Raw genomic sequence first — 20,496 nt, 5'->3', positions numbered from 1 at the left:
CGCACACCTGTCTATATAAGGTCCCACAATTGACAGTGCATGTCTGAGCAAAAACCAAGCCATGAAGATGAAGGAATTGGCCGTAGACCTCAGAGACAATTTCTGCAGCATTGCAGGTCCCGACGAGCACAGTGGCCTCCGTCATTCTTTAATGGAAGGACTTTGGAACCACCAGGACTCTTCATAGAGCTGGCTGCCCGGCCAAACTGAGCAATCGGGGGAGAAGAGCCTTGGTCAGGGTGGTGACCAAGAACCCAATGGTCACTCTGACAGAGCTCCAGAGATCCTCTGGAGATGGGAGAACCTTCCAGAAGGACAACTATATCTGCAGCACTCCAGCAATCAGACCTTTATAGTAGAATGGCCAGACGGAAGCCACTCCTCAGTAAAAGGCACATTGACAGACGCTTGAAGTTTGCCAAAAGGCACCTAAAGGACTCTCCGACCATGAGAAATAAGATTCTCTGGTCTGATGATACTAAGATTGAACTCTTTGGCCTGAATGCCGAGCGTCACGTCTGGAGAAAAACCAGGCACAGCTCATCACATGGCCAATACCATACCTACAGTGAAGCATGGTGGTGGCAGCATCATGCTATGGGGAGGTTTTTCAGCGGCAGGAACTGGGAGACTAGTCAAGGTCGAGGGAAAGATGAACGGAGCAAAGTACAGAGAGATCCTTGATGAAAACCTGCTCCAGAGCGTTCTGAACCTCAGACTGGGGTGGAGGTTCACCTTCCAACAGGACAACGACCCTAAGCGCACAAACATGACAACGCAGGAGTGGCTTTGTGACAAGTCTGTGAATGTCCTTGAGTGGCCCAGCCAGAGCCTGGACTTGAACATCTCTGGAGGGACCTGAAAATAGCTGTGCATCTACTCTTCCCATCCAACCTGACAGAGCTTGAGAGAATCTGCAGAGAAGAATGGGGGAAATAACCCAAACACAGGTGTGCCATGCTTGTAGCATCATACCCAAGAAGACGAGGCTGTAATCACTGCCAAAGGTGCCTCAACAAAATACCGAGTAAAGGGTCTGAATACTTTCTGAACACCTGTTTTCCCTTCCACATTCTGGGTTATTGTGGGTAGATTGATGATAACAAAAATGTATTTAATCCATTTTTAAAAAAGCAACGTAACAAATGTGGAAAATGTGAAGGGGTCTGAATACTTTCTGAATGCTCTGTTTACAGAATTATTATTTGTGGCTTTCATTTATGCCACTCGTTCTATCTATTTATCAATTACTAACTTCACTGGTGGAGGAAGTACAATAAGGAACCTGCTTCATCTCAATTATGGGATCATATTTAGTTTTAGTTTAGAGATACAGCGCGAAAACAGGCCCTTCGGCCCACCGAGTCCGCTCCAACCAGCGACATTCCTACATAAACTAGGGACAAATTACAATTATACCAAGCCAATTAACCTACAAACCTGTGCGTCTTTGGAGTGTGGGAGGAAATGGGATATCCCTGAGAAAACCCATGCAGGACATGGGAAGAACGTACAAACTCTACAAAAAGCACCCATAGTCATGATCGAACCCGGGTCTCTGGCACTGTAAGGCAGCAACTCTACAGCTGCTTCACTATACCGATAATACTAATACTAAGCTAAAAAGCACATGAGGTTTTAACAAAATTTTGAAGATGTTACAAGATGAGATAAACCTATTCAGTCGTAAAGACATGAATAAACAGGACCATTCCTAAAAGCGATACAAGTTTCTAATTGATGCCGTGGTATTTGTTTCCATCCTATCACCAACTAGAGAGCGGTCCTGAGCAAACATTTACCTCATTACAGACCCTCGGACTAGTTTGTTTTCAAGTAGATTAGGCATACTTTCAGCTTTAATCCTCCAAACATTGAACCCACATAACCTTTCTCATCACAGCTGCAAATTCAGCAAGAAATAAGTCATTATTCAGATAGGATAATGTGCCTGTTATCTGTAAAGAACATTTTGAGTAACTGCCCTCTAAATGCCGAGTTTAATTTCAAGGGCATTTTTTTTTTTGACTTGGCAAAAATGATTCATCCCACACATATTCTAAATATACCATCGCTGTAGACTGTCTAGACAGCATTGACATTTGTGGGTGTTCTTCAAATGGTTTGAAGTAGTAAGTGCTTTCTGTCAGATTTACATGGCAAATTGATAAGTTATTGCAGAGATTTTTGCTGCAGGTACTGGACTTTCAATGTAAGTTAATGAGTTGGCTCATTAGTATTGATTTATCAAGACCATTTTTAATAAGGTTTATGGTATTGCTGGTTTGCACCTCTTATCCTCTTCGTACTCAGGAGTGCAGAATCTAATCAAAGGCGTTCTTAGCAGAATTGCAGGCACTTTCTTGGGTTTTATTTGTAGGTGTTTGCTATGCCTGGTTGGTCAGAATTTCTTTAAAAGTTATGCCGTCTTTCAAAAATCTCTGCTTTAGATTCCTTTTATCTTTGTTTCAGAGTGTTTATGTTCAAACAGTAGCGATTTTATCAGAAAAAGATACGGTGCTGGAGTAACTAAGCGGGTCAGGCAGCATTCCTGGAGAACATAGATAGGTGACATTTCGAGTCGGGACCCTTCTTCAGATAGGTGATATTTTGGGTCGGGACCCTACTTCAGATAGGTGACATTTTGGATCAGGTCCCTTCTCTGGAGATACTGCCTGATCAACTGAGTTACTCCAGCTCTTTCTGTCTTTTTTTTTGTAAACCAGTATTTGCAGTTCCTGTGTCTCCATGCAATGATATTTACAGAATTATCTTCATGAAGTCTGCGGAGCTCTGCATTGTGGAAGCTGCATTAATATGAACAGGAATAATGTCATTAGTTCTCAGTGCTACCAATATCAACAATCATTGTTCTCCTATTTAATGCATTCTGCATATCCTTGGTCTCTGCTCTCTGAACGTAAAGCAAATCTCTAATCAGAGTTCATAATTATTTCCGAATGTTAATCAACCTCTTGTTTATTGTGGGATCTGTGGAGAATATTCCATCACACTTGTGGCAAGTGGAAAGACCTTGGGGTGCCAGAATACCCACCCTTGGTCTTGTAGCTAATCCTGTTGAACTTTTGCTCAATGGCTCCACCATCCCTATGCTGGAGAAATCAGTAATGGCAATGTTACTGAAAGTCACAGTGAGAATCTTATTGGAGATATTCTATCATTCAAGCTATAATGGAATGTATTTCAGATACTGAGGAGTTTGCAAGTTGAAAATTGCGCATTTCTTTTCTAAACTTGCCTGTTTATGCCCTTGATGGAAGTAAGGTCATGGATGAAGCCCAATGACGCAACTGCTACAGCTGTTGCCTCACAGCACCAGAGATCCGTGTTGAATCCTGACCTTAGGAGTCATTTGTGTGAGGTTTGCACATTCTCCCTGTGACCGTGGGATTTCTGCGAGTGGTCCGCTTTCCACCCACATGCAAAGATGTACCCATTTGTAGACTAATTGGCCTCTGTAAGTTGCCCTAATGTCTGGGGAGTACAAGATAGACAGCTCAATTGTAATCATGCATAGTCTTTCCGCTAACTGGATAGCACGCAACATAAAATTCATTTCACTGTACCTCAGTACAGGTGACAATAAACTAATGAATGACTGCTGCACAGTGTTCTATTGTTGAGAGAAAGTGTGAACCTGAAGCTTTAACCACCCCTCCTGGGCGAATGGAAATTATCTCCGTGCTTACTTGGCTCAATGGCATCAATTGTTTTCTCTTGGCTGTCATAACCACAGTTTGTATGACAGAAGGATAAACATGGGAAGTCCTCTCCAACACCTCTACAACATTTATCTTCAAAATAACCAATTACCTCGTCATTATCGCTTTTTTATATAGAGAGCCTTGCAGAGCACATTTCTCATTTCATAGATATGACTACACTAAGAAACTGCTTCATTGACTGTGAAGTTCTATTGATGTCCAGAAAAACAGAGTAGAAATCTATGGTATTTATTTTCCTTTCATCCAACTATCTAATTTATTTTATAAGAATTTATTGACTCTGCTCGAGTCGCAGACGTTTTTATTCTGACAACACACATGCCACCCCACACCCTCCCTTTTCATGGTAATCATTGTCTTTCTTTGTAATTTCATTCATCGGTGGGATTTAACTTTCATCATTCATAGCGCTTCATTCTTAAATACTACTGAGCAGTCTATTATTGCTCTTCTTGGCTTGTGAAAAGATTATATTCCCATTCTATATTTATAGCTGTAAAGTTCAACATAAATGTTCTTATAAATCTACATTCATCCCTTTTAAAGCTGCTGCTTCAATATGATATATGGATCCCGAAAACTTCAACAGTTTTGCAAGTCCAGGCTAAGGTCTAGTTTTTTTTTTCCTTTTCTTTTTTTCATTCTCATCTCCCTTCCGATTTTGCCTAAAGTGAAGCTAAAGAAGTTGACAGGGGATATGTTAATGGTATTTAAGGCTTGGATATTTCTCAGTGATTGATGTGCATTCTGAAACAGGCCCAGACCAATGTTTTACTCCGCTTTTCAAAGAGGAATGATGGAATGTTTGTTATTTCAGCTGTCAGTTGATTTTGAGATAGTCTTCTGCCATCATGTTTATAAGTCATAGGAGCAGAAGTAGGCCATTTGGCCCATCAACTTTACTACGCCATTCAATCATGGCTGATCTATCTTTTCCTCTCAACCCTATTCTCCTGCCTTCTCCTCATAACCCTTGACACCCTTACTATTCAAGAATCTGTCAATCTCCACTTTAACAAAACCCACTGACTTGGCCTCCACCACCATCTTAATAGCCGGGGGGGGGGGGGGGGGAGGTTGAAGGAGGGGTGTGTGGGAGGGGAGAGTCAAATGAGGTAGACAGAATTATGATGGATTGGGAAGAGAGTAGAAAACTTTCCCCCACATCAAAAGCATCTAAAACTAGAGGAAATAAGTTTTCCAATAAGGGATGTGGGGTGTTGCATTTTGGGAGCACTAACATGGGTAGAACCTACACTGAACGGTAAGGCTCTGGGGAATTTTGTAGAGCAGAGTAATCGAGGAGTATATGTGCATAGTTCGTTGAAAGTGGCATGATAGATCGAAAGGGGGGTCAAAAAGGCTTTTGACACATTGGCCTTAATCAGTCAGAGCATTGAGTACAGAAGATGGGAGGTCATGTTGCAGTTCAATAAGACATTGGTGAGGCCGCGTTTAGAGTATTGTGTTCAAGTTTGGGCACCAGCTTATAGGAAAGATGTTGTCAAGCTGGAAAGGATGCAGGGAAGATTTACGAGGATGTTGCCAGAACTCGAGGGCCAGAGCTATGGGGAGTCATTTATAATAATCAATTATCCACTTTGGTGGCAAGAACAGGAAGGCAGATTATTATCTGAATGGTGTCAAGTTAGGAAAAGGGGAAGTACAACGAGATCTGGGGGTCCTTGTTCATCAGTCACTGAAAGTAAGCATGTAGGTACAGCAGGCAATGAAGAAAGCTAATGGCATGTTGGCCTTCATAACAAGAGGAGTATAGGAGCAAAGAGATCCTTCTACAGTTTTACAGGGCCCAAGTGAGACAACACCTGGAGTATTGTGTGCAGTTTTGGTCTCCAAATTTGAGGAGGGACATTCTTGATATTGAGGGAGTGCAGCATAGATTCACGAGGTTAATTCCCTGGACTGTCATATGTTGATAGAATGGAGCGACTGAGCTTGTATACACTGGAATTTAGAAGCATGAGAGGGGATCTTATTGAAACATATAAGATTATGAAAGGATTGGACACGCTAGAGGCAGGAAACATGTAGCCGATGTTGGGGGAGTCTAGAACCAAGAGCCACAGTTTAAGAATTTAGAACGGAGATGAGGAAAAACGTTTTCACCCAGAGAGTTGTGAATCTGTGGAATTCTCTGCCTCAGAAGGCAGTGGAGGCCAATTCCCTGGATGCTTTCAAGAGAGAGTTAAGCTCCTGTCCCACTTTCACGACCTAATTCATGACCTCTGCCGTGTTTGCCCTTGACTCATGCTCGCAGCATGGTCGCCACGAGGTCGTAGGAGGTGGTAGGTAGGTCGTAGTAGGTCGTGATGCTAGTCGTAGGTAGTCGTGGCAAACAGCAGAACGTCACCTCTGTCACTCCAAGGCATGTTCATTCATAGCTGGAGAGTTTTATGGAGAGGAGACTTGTGTTTTAGAGATGGCACCAAAAAGGCAGCAGCGCAGGGGGAGGGCACAACCCTAAAAAAAACAGCCATGCAGGTGTTGCCCACCCAAGAGGAGGAGTGGCAGGAGGTGATGCCACAGGAGGTGATAGTGCAGGAGGAGGTAGCCCTGCATGAGAGACCCCTTGAGGAGGAGACCAGGGTGGTAGTATATGTCCCCACAACCACCCCATCCTTCACTGCCTCATTTGAAGGCAGCAAAGCGGCCCTTTCTCCTGTGTCTGGCACAGCATCAGAGGCAGATGCCCCATTGGTGGTGAGGGAGGGCTGGAGGAAGGTTATGCCCTACACCTTCACCAGGCAGCAGGAGGGGGACCTTGAGCAATGGTTCCAGCAGAATGCCATCCAGTACGAAAAGGAAAATGAGGGGTACAGGGACAGGGGCAAGAATGGCATGCTTGCCATCCACTGCCCCACATGTGTGCTTAAAGTTCCATCTTTTGTCAAAGCCCAGCGCCACTCTCTTCCAGTCATCTGGTGTACTGGGACAGTCTATCACATCATCTCCATTCACCCATTGAGACCTCTTCTTCTGCTTCCTCTTCACCCTTGCTCTTCCCCTTCTGCCTTTCTTTAAAGGCTGCTGAAGCAAAAGGGTTACTGCAAACAGCAGTAAATCGTATATGGTCGAAGCCAGTCTTCAACATAGTCGAAGGAGGTCTTCTTCATAGTCGTGGACGGTCTTCAACATAGTCGTGGGAGGCCTTCAACATAGTCGTAGGAGGTCATAGACATAGTCGTGGAAGGCCTTAGGTGGCCGTACACATAATCGTGGAAGGTCGTAGGAGGTCGTAGGTTACCGCGACCGTGATTTTTTTTAGGTCGTTTAAGGTCGTCAGAGGTCGCGAATTAGGTCGTGAAAGTGGGACAGGGGCTTTAGATAGAGCTCTTAAAGATAGCAGAGTCAAGGTATATGGGAAGAAGGCAGGATGTAAAAGTGGGATAACATAGAACTAGTGTGAACGGGTGATCAGTGGTCTGCACTCAGACTCAGTGGGCCGAAGCGCCCATTTCCATGCTGTATCTCTTAAAAGATGCCATAAAATTAAGTCATCCCTCTGGCCTGGCATTGTACCCAAGCCCATCATGTTTTTCTGTCACAGGATGTATGCAGTACATTATTTAGGGCTGCTTTGTTCATATTTGCTGCAGCCTATCTTCATCAATGCTGTTTTGCTAACCCTTCCATATTTCACTGCTGAACATGGTTGCTAAGTAACAGTCCCCAAGTGCCTTAAAGGCAGGCTGGCTGTTGCCTGCATCGACTGGGTAAAGCCTTGTACTGCATGCATAAATTATGGGGGAGTGCAGATTCATCAACCAGATTTAGTAAAGACGTGGGATTTTTTTTGCTGATTAGAAAACTAGCTACCATTAATCCGACATATCCTGCTGACTAATATATCTTGATTCCAGAATATATCTGTTTTCAAAACAAATTACAAGCACACACCGTATCAGGAAAGATTTCTGACAGCATAATAATTGCATAATTTTGTTTTTCATAATCACTGCGCATAACACACACACACACACACATCTGGAATCAACCATTTAACTTCCAGCACCCATTACCTGAGTTCCTTATGAACATGCATTATCATTTACAGTCAGAGCCTTTTTCCCAGGGTGGAAATGTCTAACACTAGAGGGCATAGCTATAAGGTAAGGAAATTCCAATGCAAATGTGCAGGGCAAGTCTTTTTACAGTGAGAATGGTGGGGGCCTGAAATGCATTGCCAAGGGTGGTGGTGGATGTAGATAGGATGGTGGTGCTTAAGAGGCTTTCAGAAAGGCACATGGAGTGCAGGATATAGAGAGATATGGATCATTACAGGCAGATGAGATCAGTTTCACGGCATCATATTCAGCACATGCATTGTGGGCAGAAGGGCTTGTACCTGTACTGTTCTATGTTCTATCTATAACTGGGGTGCATCTATCACTTATCTTCATTTTGTCAATTTATAAACCTCTAGCTGTAAGGAAGATTTCTGATGTGTTGCAATGGCAGAAGGGTGAAATGGAGTTTGGAGCGTAAAAACCTAATTCACATAGCAAGTTTACACCCAGGCAACACAATTTCAAGTGTTCAAGGGGCTTCAAAACTTGCTTTTTAAACAGTTTTTTGAACATTGAACACTTCAGGTAGCCCATTCCTTCTCTTCAGAGATGCTGCCTGTCCCGCTGAGTTACTCCAGCATTTTGTGTCAGCACAGGCAGATATTTATGATGAAATATGCCTCTGCCTTCAATGCACCAGCTCAACCTTTAGTTGGTTACTTCAATCTGGCATAATGCCCAGACCATCTCTTATCTACCTGCACATGATCCATATCCCTCCATTCCCTGCATATTCATATGCTTATCCAAATGTCTCTTAAATGACACCATCATACTGGCCTCAACCACCACCCCTAGCAGTGAGTTCCAGGCACACTATCCTCTGTTTTAAAAAACTTTCCCCTCACATATATTTACATACTTGGATGCTTCAAAGCAAATGGAGTACTATTGCAACTGTTTGGTACCACAGCTTAAGGATAAGGGGGAAATCCTTTAAAACCGAGATGAGAAGAACTTTTTTCACACAGAGAGTGGTGAATCTCTGGAACTCCCTGCCACAGAGGGTAGTCGAGGCCAGTTCATTGGCTATATTTAAGAGGGAGTTAGATGTGGCCCTTGTGGCTAAGGGGATCAGAGGGTATGGAGAGAAGGCAGGTACGGGATACTGAGTTGGATGATCAGCCATGATCATATTGAATGGCGGTGCAGGCTCGAAGGGCCGAATGGCCTACTCCTGCACCTAATTTCTATGTTTCTATGAAATGTGGAATAAATATTGGCCAGCACTCTTGTGGATAACTCCCAGGCAAAACGATGCTATTGTATCTTTCACAGAGACCGGCGAGAGTAAAATGGGTATTAGTTTAAAGTCTCATCTAAAACCATCACCTTTAGCAGTGCACCATTCCCTACTCTGGAGCATCATTCCAAACGTTTGTACTCAGACAGCTGCTGTTATCCCAAGTACTGATTCGAGCAAGATAAGATTGATGCAAACATATTTTAAACAGGAAATAGAGCTTGTTGCCGTTAGTAAATGCCATATGCATTCCAGATATAGATTAACTGCTGTCATTTAGTTTTGGTGTGAGGGAAAATTTTTGATGGATCTGAAATGGTTTCAAGAAGACTTAAAACAAAAGAGACATTCATGTTTTTTGTTAGATTTCTTTTTATAACACCAAGAAATAACTGACTTCTAATTCCGTGCAAGAAACAATCCATTCCCAGGTTTGAATAAAAAGTGAACTTCAGTTAATTCCCTTTCAAACAAAACTGAAATGTAATATGTTTCTTTGATCTGACTGTGTATGCAGGCAGAGGTGTGAGTGAGAGGCCTTTGTCATACACGGTCAAGCATCAAGTTATAAAAGGCACAATTATGTGGAGGTAGTGAAAGTAAATTATTGGTAACAATTTTTTTTCGGGATATGAGCATGACTGGCATTGTCCTTCAGAAAATGCCTCTGCTGCAGCCCAATCAAATCGGAAAATTGTGCTAACTGTGGCAGCAGTTCCAAAGGGAACAGCAGACCCCTCAATGCTTATATTTATGTCTCGACTTTACTTGAACCCTGTCTGTCCTGGTGGTGCTGATTGACAGACACGACTGTTACGATACTTTGTCGTTGTACTCAGCACGGACTCCGACGACTGAGAGACCCAACCTAGTGTTGACAGAAAACGTTCAGCCTATCATCATGCATGCTCTGGTTCAATGAAAGATTTATCCAGTTTATTCCCCATGCAAGCTTCAACTGCGTGTCTCCAAAATATCCTCTTGCAGTACACAATGGTGCAGCGGTAGATTTGCTGCCTCACAGCGCCAGAGATCTGTGTTCAATCCTGACTACGGATGCTTGTCTGTACAGAGTTTGTTTGTTCTCCCGTGATCATGTGGGTTTTCTTTGGGTGCTCTGCTTTCCTCCCATATTCTCCAAAGATGTGCAAGTTTGTAATTGGCTTCTATTGTCGCGAGTGTGTAGGATAGAACTAGTGAACGAGTGATGGCTGGTCGACGTGGACTTGATGGGCCGAAGGGCCTGTTTTCACACTATATTTCTAAGCTTAGTACATTTTTAATTACCTTTCGAAAACTCCTGATGAAATCTAAGTCTGCCAATCTGTTGAACCTCATAGTCTCAGACAGAACAAACACAAGACCTTCAACCCAGCTGGTCCATATTGAACAGGATGCCCCGTCTAAGCTAGTCCCATTTGTCGGCATTTGGTCCATATTTCTCTAAACCTTTCCTATCCTGGTACCTGTACAAGTGTCTTTCAAATATAGTACCTGTCTCAACTACCTCTGGCAGTTCGTTCCATGTAACGGCCACCCTCTGAGTGTAAAAGTTGATCCTTGGGTTCCTATCTTGGCTCACCTTAAACCAATGTCCCTTGGTTCTTGATTTCCCTCCACTGGGTAAAAGACTGTGCATTCACCCCATCTATTTCGTTCATGATTTTATTATCCTTTATTATAACATCACCCCTCAGCCTGCGTTCCAAGGAATAAAGTTCAAGCCTCCCCAACCTCGCCCTCTAGCTCAGGCGCTCTTGCCGTAGCAACATCTTCATAAATCTATCTCTGTCACTGCTACCTCCACCACCACAGTAATCGCTGCCACCACTGACCTTTACCTGCACTCCGGCCGCGACAAGTGACTGCGCGGATACTAGCCTCTTCCCTCACCTGGATAACAAGTCCAGTTCCAGACCGAAGGTCTGAAGAAGGGTCTAGACCAGTGGTTTCCAACCTTTTTTTGGCCATGCCCCACCTAATCACCTCTAAAATCCTGATGCCCCCCCCCATATTTTAGCACGAGCAGACAAAGAAATAATTCTCAGGAAATGGAATTTACTCAAAATAACATCTGAAACATAAACTACATATGTTTACCTGATGCCCCCCTTAAAAATCAAATTGCCCCCCTGTGGGGCGTATGCCCCACGTTGGGAACCACTGGTCTAGACCCAAGACAGCACCTGTTATACATCAATACCAATATACATCAATGATTTGGATGAAGGGATTCAAAGTAACATTAGCAAATTTGCAGATGACACAAAGCTGGGTGGCAGTGTCAACTGTGAGGAGGGTGCTATGAGAATGCAGGGTGACTTGGACAGGTTGGGGGAGTGGGCAGACGCATGGCAGATGATGTTTAATGCGGATAAATGTGAGGTTATCCACTTTGGCAGCAAAAACAAGAAGGCAGATTACTATCTAAATGGCGTCAAATTGGGAAAAGGGGAAGTACAATGGGATTTGGGGGTCCTTGTACATCAGTCTATGAAAGTAACCATGCAGGTACAGCAGGCAGTGAAGAAAGCGAATGGCATGTTGGCCTTTATAACAAAAGGAATTGAATATAGGAGCAAAGAGGTCCTTCTGCAGTTGTACAGAGCCCTAGTGAGACCACACCTGGAGTATTGTGTGCAGTTTTGGTCCCCTAATTTGAGGAAGGACATTCTTGCTATTGAGGGAGTGCAGCGTAGGTTTACAAGGTTAATTCCCGGGATGGCGGGATTGTCATAAGCTGAGAATGGAGCAGCCGGGCTTGTACACTCTGGAGTTTAGAAGGATGAGAGGATATCTCATTGAAACATATAAGATTGTTAAGGGTTTGGACACGCTAGAGGCAGGAAACATGTTCGCGATGTTGGGGGAGTCCAGAACCAGGGGCCACAGTTTAAGAATAAGGAGTAAGCCATTTAGAACGGAGACGAGGAAACACTTTTTCTCACAGAGCGTGGTGAGTCTGTGGAATTCTCTGCCTCAGAGGGTGGTGGAGGCAGGTTCTCTTGACGCTTTCAAGAGAGAGCTAGATAGGGCTTTTAAAAATAGCGGAGTTAGGGGCTATGGGGAGAAGGCAGGAACGGGGTACTGATTGGGGATGATCAGCCATGATCACATTGAATGGCAGTGCTGGCTCGAAGGGCCGAATGGCCTACTCCTTCACCTATTGTCTATTATCTGTTCTCCAGAGATGTTGCCTGACCTGCTGAAGTACTCCAGATATTTGCTGTAGTTGCTTGTTCCTGCTATGTACACAACAATAACCCCTTACTTGGTTATAGCAGACAATTGGCAATAACGGACATCACTCCCCCCCCCCCTCCCCCCCTCCCCCCCCAATGGTCTGTTATTACAAAGGTTTACTGTACTGGTGTTCTGCTGCTTCATTTTTGGAGCCAACTATTGACAGTTTGATGGATTATTCACCTCTGGAAATTGGCAGCCTTGTTGAGGAATTTCAGCTACGAGTTGAAGCGATTCTGCTTGGAAGGGGAAGGTTGAGAGCACTTTTAACTGCAGCATAAGCATTTGTGGCTGGCATCTATCTTTCACTCAAAATAGTTATGACCTAAAATTAAATGCAAGTCATGATGGTAGAAACAAAATCAATAAGTCTTTTCAAAGGGGAATTTAGCAGGCATTTCAGGTAGAATCATTTGCAGAGCTAGAGGAAAAGACAGGGAAATACAACTGGAAGGATTATTCTTCTTGTCGCTGCTTCAGATTCGGTTGGCTTAATACCCTTGAGGTAATGATTCTATGAAATGAGTCATATTTTTCCCCTCAACTGATTTTGTACAAGTGCGTGTCCTTACAGGAGTTGCAAATCAGAAAGCTTAAGAGCCCCCGGTAACCTTATCCTGCTCTCCTCATCCAGATGCATCAATGCCAGTTCCCGCAACTGAACCTTCACAATTCCATTGTGCACATCAATAATAGAAAATTGACAGTCTGGATCCTTTCAGATCTTGGGGTCCATATTTGACAGCTCCGTCGAGGCTAATCTTGAGCACAAAATATGTTTTTGCTGTAAGAATCCACTAGAAGCAGCTTAAGCTAAATGTTCCAAAACTGAAGTTGCCTCAAATTGGGTTTGTGCCATTAATAACAGAAGTTGTGCAGTGAAACTCAATACCCCCGCCGAGCAGAGGCAGCTGCTTCAATTTGCTTTTTTTTAACCTTGAGAATCGGAGTAGTCTTTTGTTTAAAACCAGTTTGTTTCTAGGTTAGGAGGATAGTTTATAATTGTAGGGCACCCTCTAATTACAGTTTGCACCCATTATCACCATGGCACTCGCAGTGTGTGGAAAGGGATAGCTGACAGATGGATAACACGGTTGGGACTGTCTGGGTAATCCTCCATGGAGAACGGCATTCTCAGATTGCTATCAAAAATGTGACTGTAATTTGGTAACATATGGAACATTTCTCTATTCATAGAAAATCCATTCCAACACCTTTTTGGCTTGTATTGCAAGAATGCTGCTGTTGCCCCCAAGTATAAAAAGGTGAAATCACAGTAGAAGTTGGTCCCTAATAAGAACGTTATTTTTTTTGTAAGGAATAGTCTTCATACAGTGTGGAAGAAGGATCTTCAGACCAACTTGCCTACATCGATCAACATGTCCCATCTACACTAGCCCCACCTCCCTACGATTAGCCCATATCTCTCTAAACGAGTTCTATCCACGTACCTTTGCAAAAGTAGCTGCCTCAACTACCTCCTTCAACGACTTATTCCATACACCCACCACCCTTTGTATGAAAAAGTCACCCCTCAGATTCCTATTAGATGTTTCCCCCCTCACCTTAAACCTATGTCCTCTGGTTTCCGATTCCCCTTCTCTGAACAAGAGACTCTGTGCAATCTATTCCTCCCATGAATTTGTACACCTCTATAAGATCACCTCTCATCCCCTGCGCTCCAAGGAATAGTGTCCTAGCCTGCTCAACCTCTTCCTATAGCTCAGGCCCTCGAGTCCTGGCAGCATCTTCGTAAATCTTCTCTGCACCCTTTCTAGCTTGACAATATCATTCCTATATCATAGTGCCCAGAACTGAACACAATACTCTAAGCAATAACTTAAAGCTAACTTGTAAACGTGGATTTGAGTGTTCTTCCAGGGACATGACTACACTTGGCAGAGCTTCTTCTCTCAGAGTGTAGCCCAGCTTGCTTAGCTTGTGTAATTGGCGAAACATTGTCCCAAAGACAGAAAACGACAGCAATGTAATGAAATCCTTTCTCTTTCTTTTTAGCTCCTCTAATGAAGTTACAAACTTGCAGGTTTAACCTCCCTTTCAATGCTATTAATTTCTATGCCTTTGTGATGATGATATTTGTCAGAGGCAAATATGAAATGTGAAATAATACTCACTGGACATTGACTAACATGAGGCGGCACAGTGGCGTAACCGTACCGCTGCTGCCTTACAGAGATACTGACCTGGGTTTAATCCTGACTACTTGTTTGTACATTCTCCCTGTGATCACGTGGGTTTTCTCTGGATGCTCCGGTTTTCTCCCAAGGTCCAAAGACAAACAGGTTTGTAGGTTAATTGGCTTCGGTAAAATTGTAAATTGTCCCCAGTGTGTAGGATAGTGCTAGTTAGTATACAGGGTAATCGTTGGTTGGCATGGACCAAAGACCCTGTTTCCATGTTGTATTTCTACGCTGCATTGCATTTGACACTAATGTTAACCAAGGTCACATAAAGCTATTTGTTTTTCAAATGCTAAATGATCTCAAATAACATAAATGCTAGAAATCTGAAATCAAAGCAGAACAATGCAAAAAGCCATCAGTTCAGGCAGCATCTGAAGGAAGAGAAAATTATTTCACACTGCAACTCTAATGAAAGATCTTTGACCTTCAACGTGACCTCTGGTTCTCCTTGCACAGATGCTGCCGAGCCTGCTGAGTAATTCCAGCATTTTCTTATGCAGCAGTGCAAGGTTTTGTAACTTGGTCTGCGCCAGAAACTATTGTGTATCACCTTGGTGAGGTCTGCTGTACGATTTTACCGGGTTGTATGCATAACAAAGCATTTCACTGTAGCCAGGTACATGTGACAATAAAGTACCATTGAATCATGCTTGTTCAATGAGATATAATTGATCAGCAATATAATCCCAATGGTTCTATGGTACTTTATTGTCGCATGCACCTAGCTACAGTGAAATTCTTTCTTTTTTCATGCAATTTAGTAAAATCTCACTATATGTGTGCTAAATCATACCCAAGTACAAGTGTTAAAACAGTAAGCTAGATAGAGAAGGATATAGTCCTAATGCACAAAATGGAATGGAATTAGTGCAGATGGAAAGAACAGTTGGCATGGACATGATGGGCCAAAGGGCCTGTTTCTGAGCTATACAACACTATGATTTTATAAGCATTAAAACAATTGATTTGTTGAAAGGCAGTGTCATTTTGTAGGTTCTGTATTCTGGAGATTATGCAGATATGCGCTCAACACCTCGATGGAAATTGTTCATTGTTGGACTTTAATTCTACTATATTTGGCTCTTTCCGAAGGTTAACTTGTAATCAAGTCCATGTAATTCTTAGCCTGATAAATCTGTAGATGTTTCTTCTCGTGTTGCTGTGTATACTTGTGCCTGGCATCTGATTCTTGTTGATAGACACAAAATGCTGGAGTAACTCAGTGGGTCAGGAGGCATCTCTAGAGAAAAGGAATAGGTGATGTTTTGGGTCGGAAACCTTCTTCATTCGTAGTCTGAGGAAAGGTCCAAACCCGAAACATTACCTATTCCTTTTCTCTAGAGATGCTGCCTGAGCCGTTGAGTTGCTCCAGCATTTTGTGTCAATCTTCGGTATAAACCAGCATCTGCAGTTCCTACTACATACAGTATCTGATTCTCATCTTTGTTCTATGCACAGAGGGTGATGAGACGGGCGTGATGGACAGTCTAATGGAAGCCCTTCAATCTGGAGCAGCCTTCAGGCGAAAGAGAGGTCCACGGCAAGCAGGTAAGGATGAAACGTACACTTAATATCCACAGTGCAATTACATTTAAATTGCACATTCTTTTGTAAGAAATTAAACCATTGGAAAGGATTATGTGAAGTATTGTCTGAAATTTCATTGCACTTTATCTTCCTAGCCTTGTTTTGACCAGAGAATAGGAAAGATACGCAGTACTTCGCATTGCCCATGAAACAAGCCAATTCAGCGCAAAATATCTATATAAAACCATAGTCCTGTAGGACTTTGAAAAATATTGTTCCTGTATGGATTCTGATCTTGATTCATTTAGCTATTTGAAATTGTTAACCTATTTCAGGACTAAGTTGCAAACATTAGATTGTCAATATTTATCAAGTGACCAGATAATTATCCAGTTTTATTTATTTTTAATAATTTTTAAATAATTGCCTATGAACAACTCCTCCAACCAGCTATGCATTCAAATTCAAATTAATTGGAATGTTAGCCACACATGTTTTAGATCCTTAACCTTCTTACCTAACAATTATCTTCCAATCTAATTTGCGAAGTTCTTGCTTTGAGGGCAAGCATTCCAGATTGGCATTACTCTTGGGGTGAAGAGTGTTAGAAACAGGAGCAAGAGTAGGCCATTTGGCTCCTCGAGGTTGCTGCATGGTTCGATGCCATGGTTGTTGGCTTTAAACCAATTTTCTCACTGATCACAAAACCCTTGATTTCCCTGGTGTGTATATATATATTTTTAAAATAGCTCTGCCTTGAGCATGCTAAATGACTCAGTTCCACAGCTGTCTGGAGTACAGCGGTCCCAAAGTTCACTCCCCTCCATGTGAAATTCCCTCATCACAATCAGAAATATGTAACCCATTATTCAGACACTCCCACTCCCTCTATTCCCCACCTTCCTCCCCCCAACCAAGTCTACCTTCATGAAATAAGATATCATCTCTACTTTGATAACTACCATTTATAGACAGATGCATGTTTATTTTTGTGTGAATCTTCAGGTTTATCTTGAAAATTGTAAGAATTTTAAGTTAGACGTTTCAAAGGTCTGTCAGTTAACTGTCAGTTAACAATTTAATCCAAACGTTTGAACGAAGTAAATGTTGATAATACTTTACTGTTGCAGCATTTTAAGCACAGCAATGTTGTTGCAGATCATCTCTGGAACAAGGAACGTTCTGATCTATAGTTTACTGAATTTGTCATTGATACTGTATTTATGCTTTGAACCAATAATTTCCAAAGTACACAAAACCTTTCATGCACTTGCATTCTTGATGACACCCCAAAGTGAACAGGAAGTATGTACACCTGGAATTTAGCACCATGAAATACTTTGAAGAAACAATGAAAACTTTAACAGGAATAGTGAGGAAAAGCATCATTTTGTAAAGAATACATTTCTAAAGGTAATGCAGGCAAATATGATCTTGTGTGCATATTAGTACATATCTACAAAGATTTTTCAGACCCTGGACTTTATAAATAGAGGCATGATAAAGAAATGTAAAGGCATAATGTTCTTAGGCCCCCTCCGGTCATGGCTGACCATGGGTGTCTCCAGGGTGCTGTTCCCTATATGGAGGACGCCTATGCTTGACTTTGCTTAACGTGGGGAGACTGGTGCACAGACAGCCACCCCACGGTCCTTGACAGATATGGGTCGGGATCCAGAGTCCAAGACGACTGGAGACCCTTTTCTGCTGCAGCCTTCATCCACCTTCCCAGCCATTGTGACGCTCCACTAAGGTCAGCCATCGTCCTCTGCCTGTTCCACTGTTGAGGTCCTGGTTGGATTGCTCTTTGTCAGAGACCTCCCCCTTGACCTTACCGCCATTGGTGGCCCTACCAGGAGCATAGCTCCAGACGGCAATGCTCTCAGGATCTCAGGTCCACACAAGCTTCTCCACCACGACAAGGTGACAATCCACAGAGAAGGTATAATGTAGAGCCATCATAAAACGCAATACTGTGGCTACAATTGGTGTCTGCCCTAAAGGAACAATAAAAAGCCCTAAGAGAACATACAGAAAATATTTAATGGAGGGGTCCCAAGACTGATTAAACAATGAATCATGAGTGAGCAGTGAGCCCCTATTTGATAACTGGAAACAAGCTCCATTTTGTTTTGGCAGAGGGCTCAGATTTTTCAAGGATGTTGCAAGGACTTGAGTTTGAGTTCAGCTTATTGTCACATGTACCAAGGTACAGTGAAAAGCCTTTGTTGCATGCTTACCAGTCAGCAGAAAGACAATACATGATTACAGTCAAGCCACCCGCTGTTGCAGAAACGGGATAAAGGGAATATTGTTTAATTACGTTTAGTGCAAGATCAAGCCAGTAAAACTTGTGGACCTATCGTAGATGGGGATCATGGTCGGCATGGATGTTGGATCGTAGGGCCTGTTTCTGTGCTGTATGATGCTATGACCTTATTTGGAGGACAGAAAAAATGACACATTTTTTCACAGGTTGTTTGAATACCTGCACTGAATACCTGCACTTTGCCTTCATCTGATTTTTAGATAGCAGTATTAATCAGCTGAAAGAAGAACAGAAATTAATTCACACTTTCTTTATGTTGGCACAGCATTGTGCACATTATTTCTTTAACAGAATCCTCTCTGAATCATTATGATGAGAGGATGATCAGAGCACATAGAGTGGCGGCTTACTCAATGGGCCATTGTGTTGTTACAATGGACTGCAAATGAGGACAGGCAGCTGGATCACGAGCAAGGCTTATAAATAGTACCAAAAATCAAGGCAATGAAAGGCTTTCAGGCAACAGTTAAATAAATAACACTGATGGATTTGCCTGTCTGTCTTCTGACATTGAAATTAAAATGAAAGGGTTTCTGTCTCTGATTCAGTTGCGTGACCATTACCAGATCAGACTTTCAGAGCGATTGCCATATGTGTGGATGAGTGCAGGCTCAATTAGTTACATTACAATTGATGTTTTCTAGTAACGTAAAATAATAGGGCCATGATTCTGCATATGAAGCATTGTGACTGGACCTATTTACTACACACTGACACCCTTCCACAGCAGGACAAATACTACTTTTAAGCCAGCTTGCTTCAGTGCCGTTATACAAAAAGCACATAATTTATTTCCTCGGGCTACTTCCATCATCAGTGACAGGCTGTGACCCTTTTAACTGTGGTGTCAGATGATTCAAGAAGCTCTCTCCAGACGCTAGTTTAGAAGACATTGCATTGCTTATTCTTTTTACAGTGGATGTATAATCTCTCATTTAACATAAAACAAACCAAGCAATTGTTGAACGTTACTTTGCTTTTCACAATTGTGCTTAATTTTCAAAGAATCCATTCATTGTCCGGTATGCCTCTGAATCTGCTAGCTTCTTTGGAATCTTTCATAGAAATTAGCTTAGGGTTTACCTTTATCTATTTAAAAGAATATTTATTCTGCCATTTTTCCATGTCATAGGAGCAGATTTGGGCCATTTGGCCCGTAGAATCCTCTCCACCATTCAATCATGTCTGATCTATCTTTCCCTCTCAATCCCATTCTCCTGCCTTCACGTGTAACCTTTGACACTTTTATTAATTAAGAACCTTTCAATTTCAGCTTTAAAAATACCCAAAGACTTGGCCTCCACAGCCGTCTGTGCCAATGAATTCCGCAGATTCACCACCCTCTGGCTAAAGAAATTCCTCCTCATCTCCATTCTAAAGATACATTATTTTATTCTGAGGCTCTGCCCTCTGGTCATAAACTCTCCCACTGGTGGAGACATTTTTTGATATCCTTTTATTTATAGTGGAAGATTTGCAATATGGCAATCTTATTTGATGCAATAGATCAGTCTGAGTTTTGAGAAGCCTACAAAGCAAATTCTTGCCTTGGTCTTTGATGCTGGAGGGTGAAAATAACACCACTTGTTCCAATAATTTATCAGGTTCCTCATCAATCAGGGTCAACTCCAAATGCCTTTGTATCTCTCGCACATAGATTGTAAGAGCAAAATTAGTTACAAACCTGTCGAGCAAAGCAGTCCCCTTCGGACACACGACTGAGCTGTGGAGGTTCTCTGCAGATTGGAAGTTGGTCATGTAGCCAATGGGTTAATGCCTTAACGTAATTAATCCTATTTCCTCTGTATACATTTTAGAGTTTAGAGATACCGCGCGGAAACAGGCCCTTCGGTCCATCGAGTCCTCACTGACCAGCGATCCATGTACATGAGCACTATCCTACACACTAGAGACAATTTACATTTTACCAAAGCCAATTAACCTACAAACCTTTTCTTCCTTGGAGTGTGGGAGGAAACCGGAGCACCCGGGAAGGACCTATGTGATCAGAGGGAGAATGTACAAACTCTGTATAGACAGCACCCTTAGTCTGGTTCTAACCTAGGTCTCTGGAGCTGTGAGGCAGCAACACTATTGCTGCGTCACTATTGTCGCC

The 20,496-nt window shown here is 42.6% G+C and overlaps 1 protein-coding gene across 8 annotated transcripts in view; it reads left to right on the top strand.

Moving 5' to 3' along the window:
* diaph1 (diaphanous related formin 1) overlaps positions 1-20,496 on the top strand; it is a 345,460-nt gene that overhangs the window by 301,623 nt on the left and 23,341 nt on the right. For all 8 annotated transcript variants that reach the window (XR_004413473.1, XM_033029846.1, XM_033029845.1 and 5 more), the window contains one exon: positions 15,983-16,072. Coding sequence is in view for 7 of the 8 variants with exons in the window: in XM_033029846.1 (XP_032885737.1) it covers positions 15,983-16,072 (90 nt within the window). In the remaining variant the exon portion in view is untranslated. The remainder of the gene's footprint in view (positions 1-15,982; positions 16,073-20,496) is intronic.

Source organism: Amblyraja radiata, chromosome 11, assembly GCF_010909765.2.
Source record: "Amblyraja radiata isolate CabotCenter1 chromosome 11, sAmbRad1.1.pri, whole genome shotgun sequence".
Lineage (NCBI taxonomy): Eukaryota > Metazoa > Chordata > Chondrichthyes > Rajiformes > Rajidae > Amblyraja > Amblyraja radiata.
This window is presented reverse-complemented; position numbering and strand designations above follow the sequence as displayed.